Genomic DNA, 6,000 nt, shown 5'->3' with positions numbered 1-6,000 from the left:
AGTTCATCAGCTTTGTTGAATTAAATAAATCAAATACTTTTTATTGGATTTTGAATAAATCTGCCATTAATTGCTACTGTTTTTTTTGGGGGGGAATTGCGCTTTGTGCATGCGCCGAAGTGCCGAAGCGCAACCCACGCACAGACACAGGTTGCGAACACTGTGGGTTACGAACATGTATCCTGCACGGATCACGTTCTCAACCCGAGTGTCCACTGTACTTGCCAGACTTTACTGTGAATGTTTGCTTGCATACTTATTACACTTACGACCACATTTCCAAAGGTGATGCACAAGCTTCTCCCCTCTCCATTTTATCCACACAAGAACCCTGCAAGTAGCTCAGACTGAAAGATAGTGACTAGTCCAAGGTCACTCAGTGGGCCTCATGGATGAGTGGGGGATTTGAACCCTGCTCTCCCAGGTCCTGGGGACGCGGGTGGCACTGTGGGTAAAAGCCTCAGCGCCTAGGGCTTGCCGATCGAAAGGTCGGCGGTTCGAATCCCCGCGGCGGGGTGCGCTCCCATTGCTCGGTCCCAGTGCCTGCCAACCTAGCAGTTCGAAAGCACCTCCGGGTGCAAGTAGATAAATAGGGACCGCTTTCTAGCGGGAAGGTAAACGGCGTTTCCGTGTGCGGCTCTGGCTCACCAGAGCAGCGATGTCACGCTGGCCACGTGACCCGGAAGTGTCTCCGGACAGCGCTGGCCCCTGGCCTCTTAAGTGAGATGGGCGCACAACTCCAGAGTCTGTCAAGACTGGCCCGTACGGGCAGGGGTACCTTTACCTTTACCTTTACCTCCCAGGTCCTAGTCCGACACTCTAACCTCTACACCACATGAAACTGAGCTGTGCATCACCGGCTGTGCATATGGCAGGAGGCAGAGAGAGGTAGGTTGTGCTCATTCCTTGCTGAGTTCCAGACTCAGACCAAGTTGCCCACTTCCAGCTGGGTCCAGGTTGAGCAGGGCTGGGCAGACCTCAACATCATTTGGTGTGATTGGCTTCACAGCTAAAGAAAGACAAGACAGCTGAAGAGAATGCACATTTAGCACTAGAACTTCCAAGGTCTACTAACCTGTAATTAGTTGCTGATTACTGTATTTAAATATTTTGTTGGAAGCCGCCCAGAGTGGCTGGGGAAGCCCAGTCAGGTGGGCAGGGTATAAATAATAATTATTATTATTATTATTATTATTATTATTATTATTATTATTATTATTATGACTTCTGCATTGCAGGGGGTTGGGCTGGATGACCCTTAGGTTCCCTTTCAACTCTACAACCAGAGCTGGAAATTAAACAGAATGTCCCTGAGCCTGGGAAGAGGCTATCAGTTCTGTACCCTGAGCTCACAAAGCTTTCATGTAGAAGTCCACTCCTGTTAAGCCTGTTCAGCAGCCTAATTTTAGTGAGAAAAGCTATTTTGTTGCTGCTGCTTTGAAACAACTGGGAGACAGAAACTCTGTAAATCACCCAGTGAAATCCTCAACCGCCTCCTTCCCATCAAAGGGCTAGCTCTGCTGCTGCTTCTTACTCTTGCTGAAACCTGCTGCCTCCCCCCTCCATGAGTTATGCAAGCAAGAGGGCAGTGGAATGAAAAGTTAGGAAACCATTGACCTAGATCAGGCACCCCCAAATTGGCCCTCCAGATGTTTTGGGACTACAGCTCCCATCATCCCTAGCTAACAGTACCAGTGGTCAGGGATGATGGGAATTGTAGTCCCAAAACATCTGGAGGGCCTAGTTTGGGGATGCCTGTTCTAGATGAACTGGGTGAGAAAAGAGAATCACATTAGGAAGGGTAAAATCACTCTGTGCATGCTCTGAGGTATTCTTATTTTATTAATATTAGCATGTTTACGGCTGAGCTCTGACATTTATAGCAAGCATCAAAGGTTAGCCCTGCTGAGTCCCTGGAATTAGCTGAGCAGAGTACTTTACATCAGTACTCTTCAATCTTTTCAGACCTGAGACCCATGTTTAACTGGAGCACACATTTGAGAGCCCATTTCTTTTCTTTTTAAAAAATCATATGGTGGAGTGCTGCTATTATGACCCACTTTAGATTAGGCTGCAGACCAATAGCAGTCCCGATGCACCAGCTGAAGACCACTGCCTCATTTTATGGAGCAGCATACAAAATGCCATTCATAACTAACTAATTAACTAAATCAAATCAAGTGTTTAAAATTTTTAGACCATGGTGGACAGCTCAATGAAAACTTTAGTGGTAGGGAAAAAAAAAATAAGGCTGAAATTATAGCAGGGAATAATACTGCAATGCCTTTATAGAAATATATAATGGAGTGACTTTGGGAATAAGTTGTGCATCCCCCCCCCAAAAAAGAATATTTTAGAGCTGCAAAAGATGCAGGAAAGAGCAAGCAAAATTATCAAAGTGTGGATCAAGACAAGAGACTCGATCACAAAGCAGGGAAAGGTGAAAGCATTTTGGGACACCAGTTTTTGGAGTAGAAATGGCACATGGTACAATTGCCCATTTTCATGGGAATTGAATTCAGTGGGCCTTACTTCTGAGTAAACATATACAGTGGTACCTCGGGTGAAGAACTTAATTTGTCCTGGAGGTCCATTCTTAACCTGAAACTGTTCTTAACCTGAGGTACCACTTCAGCTAATGGGGCCTTGTGCAGCCGCCGCATGATTTCTGTTCTCATCCTGAAGCAAAGTTCTTAACCTGAGGTACTATTTCTGGGTTAGCGGAGTCTGTAACCTGAAGTATCTGTAACCTGAGGTACTACTGTATAAGATTGTGCTGTAAGAGGTTCTGTGATGGAGGTTTAGAAAAATATATATCTCCCTCTTCCACTACACTAGATTGGTGGTTTAGGACAAAAGGAAGTACATCTTCACACAAGCCACATAAATGCCTGGAATTCCACTTCCAGGAGATGGAATAGGCATCAGCAGGGGATTAGGCTAATTCAAAGACAAAGGAACTTGGTCAATCAATGGCCAGGATGGCTATCTCCAGAGACTGCTGAGCCACTAAATACCTGTTGATGGGAAACAAACAGTGCTGGTAGAGTCGAGGGGTGTGTTTGTGTTTGTGTTGCTGTCCTGTTTCAGTCCCTGCTTATATGGCTGAGCATTCCGGGCGGGGGGGGGGGAGATTTCTCTTTGTTTAATCCAGAGGGGCTCTTCTTCATAACCTTATGAGGTTAGTTCTGTGGTGCCTCAACCATACATGCAAAAGTACTGATACACACACTTCTCTGAGTGGTGAGAGACTTCAGGGGTACCAGCTTATACCTTTGTTTTCATTTCCTTGGAATGAAAGTCACCATGGCTATGGTGTCTTTATTAAATATGGTTTTATTTACACATATATTCAAGCTGAGCACCAGAGGATCAGATCTTGCCTCCCCCATTGGAGTTCTAGGTGAGTTCAGCAAAGAGCGAGAAGTCAAGCCATTGTGTCTTCCCAGCTTTCAATGGGACTAGCCAAAAAATAGTCCCTGGTCTATTGTTCTCCTACACCTCAGATGATGTGACCTCCAGCCAGGTGAGAAGGTGGCAATGCCTGCCATCTCCCTCTAAATGCATCACTGGTTAGTTGTGTCTATGGCAATACAGCCAACTCTTAAGTCATGGATAAGGGATGCTTAACCAACCCCCAGTCCTATAACAAAACCTTCACTGGATTTATTTAAGTAGTTGGCCATTGATCAGTAATTCTACACTGATTGTGCCCTGCAATGCAGATGCAGGTTATTATTACTTCTTCTATTTATTAGTCACTTTTCCTCTCCTGCCTAAATGAAACTCAGAAAGTAACAAACAACAACAACAACAACAACAACAACAATAATAATAATAATAATAATGTCCAGTAGCACCTTATAGACCAACTAAGCTTGTTCTGGGTATAAGCTTTTGTGTGCATGCAGATTTTTTGTTGGAAGCAGATCAGAGTGGCTGGGGAAACCCAGCCAGAGGGGCGGGGTATAAATAATAAATTATTATTATTATTATTATTATTATTATTATTATACCTGAATCTAGAAACAAACAAAAGTCAGACTAGACATAGAGGTTCCTTCCAACTCTATGAGTGTAAAGAGAAAACAGAAAGAAGTTGCTGGTAGCCTTTTTGAACAGATTTAAGTGATTTTGGTTTGGTTTATTTTAAAAAAAAACCTGATTTTTTTTTTGAACCAAGGTCCTTTCAAAATGGCTGCAAAAATCGCAATACAGTGGCAACATTGCCAATCCAGTCTTTTACCATCACATACAAATTAAGACTTTGAGAAAGCCAAATGCTAAAAGAGCAGCTTAATAATAATAATAATAATAATAATAATAATAATAATAATAATAATAAAAGACAGGTATCCTAGTGGCGGCCAGATCTGTCTTAGTGAACCTAGTTTTTTTTTTTTTTAATGCACCTGGAATTGTTGTGCTGTTGCTCCTCTTTGCTCTGTATCTCTTGTGAGCCCATCCATTCACTCAGGCTGCAGTCCTAAACATACTTACCTGGGAAAAGCCCAACACGGAGACCCAGCGGAACTTACTTTTGAGTAAGGATGCATAGGATTGGAACAAAAGGAGTCTAACCACTCCCTAGTCATTCATTCATTCATAGAAAGATTCGGCGGTTCTAAACAGCTGCGCGATGGCCACACTTTCCCTTTCGCACCTGCTCGACGATTCGCTAGTTGGTTGCTCCTCTTGACGTCAGTCTCCCGTTATTAGTACAGCTCCAGGGCAACACCCTTCTCAAAGAACGAGGCGCTGCTAGCTGGAGCGGCCGGGCGGGGCGCAACGGAGCAAGCGGCCAGACCTCACTGCAGTGCTATTGCAGAAGCTTCTGCCGGCTGCAAGCAAGTATGAGCGCCTTCGTGGCGTTGCACTCCGTTCGCCTCCTTCTCCTGCTGGTGGTTTGGGGTGCCTTGGACGTCGGGAGCAGCAGCAGCAGCACTCCCGCAGGTAAGGATATTAATAATCGCTATGAATTTCCGCGGTGTTTTCTCCGGGCGGCTGGCAACCGTCCAGAAAAAAGGATGGTCGTTGCTGCGTTTCTCATCCCAAGGTGAGCAGTCACCTTGAGAAGGTTTGCTTCAAGGCAAAAAAATAAATAAAACGACGACTATTATTTTCTCCGAACCGAGGGGAGGGGTTAGATGGTTCAAGGAATTTTAATTTTAAACGTTCTCTTTATTCATTTACCCCAGCCCGAGTTTATTTGGCAGGAGGGGGTTGCTTTGGTGAAGTGATGTTCTGCCCGAATCTTCACTTTGCGGCATACTAACCAGGCTCCCCCGCCCCCTGAAAGGTTAATTCCTACCTTAGGACTATTAAGATTAAAAAGACACGCGTCTAAGGCGTTTCCAAATTCTGCATTCCCCTGGTTGTAGAATCCTTCATGTCCTCTTTTGTAAAAGCCATTGCCTTCCTAGTTTAATAAAAGGAGGAGGGGGAAAATAAGCAGGGGTGAGAGAAGTTAAGATTCCAGCAGGTGGTAAAGTGGAGGCAGACAATAGTCCCTAGGACTGGAGATCCGTGTTGTTGGAGCAACATTACCCGTGGAATTAACTTAATAATGCCAGGATGATGGCCCATTGTTTCAGCTGTGAATGATCACTGTCCTTTGTTTTGTGTCTGTTTGCTGCTGTGTGAATGATGTGCTACTTGCATGTCATTGCTCTTTGCTCCACTATAACCACCACCATGCGCGCGCACACAGGTGTAAAGGCACAAGGACATAAGAAGAGCCTTGCTGGATCAGGCCCATCCTGTTCTCCCAATGGCCAACCAGATGCCTGTAGGAAGCGCCCCCCCCCCAGCAGGACATGAGCGCAACAGCACACCCCCCCACTTGTTGCCTCAAATATTTATTTATTTAGACCATTCCTATACCACTTCAGATATTAAACTGTTCCCTAAGCAGTCTGCAGTAAACTGAAACAACGGTTACAAAAATGCACAATAAAGCCAGGAATGTGAATACACAGAGATGGAACTTCCATCTCAAAC

General features: G+C 44.8%; 1 protein-coding gene across 2 annotated transcripts in view; it reads left to right on the top strand.

The window, feature by feature from the left end:
* The first annotated feature begins 4,742 nt into the window (after positions 1-4,742).
* Positions 4,743-6,000, top strand: part of EMB (embigin) — a 31,166-nt gene continuing 29,908 nt past the window's right edge. The window contains exon 1 of one of the 2 annotated variants that reach the window (XM_053408232.1): positions 4,743-4,953. In XM_053408232.1, coding sequence (XP_053264207.1) covers positions 4,854-4,953 — 100 coding nt within the window. In that variant the 5' untranslated portion in view covers positions 4,743-4,853. The remainder of the gene's footprint in view (positions 4,954-6,000) is intronic. The other variant, XM_053408231.1, reaches the window with a different exon arrangement.

This window comes from Podarcis raffonei, chromosome 11, assembly GCF_027172205.1.
Source record: "Podarcis raffonei isolate rPodRaf1 chromosome 11, rPodRaf1.pri, whole genome shotgun sequence".
In the NCBI taxonomy this organism is placed as follows: domain Eukaryota; kingdom Metazoa; phylum Chordata; class Lepidosauria; order Squamata; family Lacertidae; genus Podarcis; species Podarcis raffonei.
This window is presented reverse-complemented; position numbering and strand designations above follow the sequence as displayed.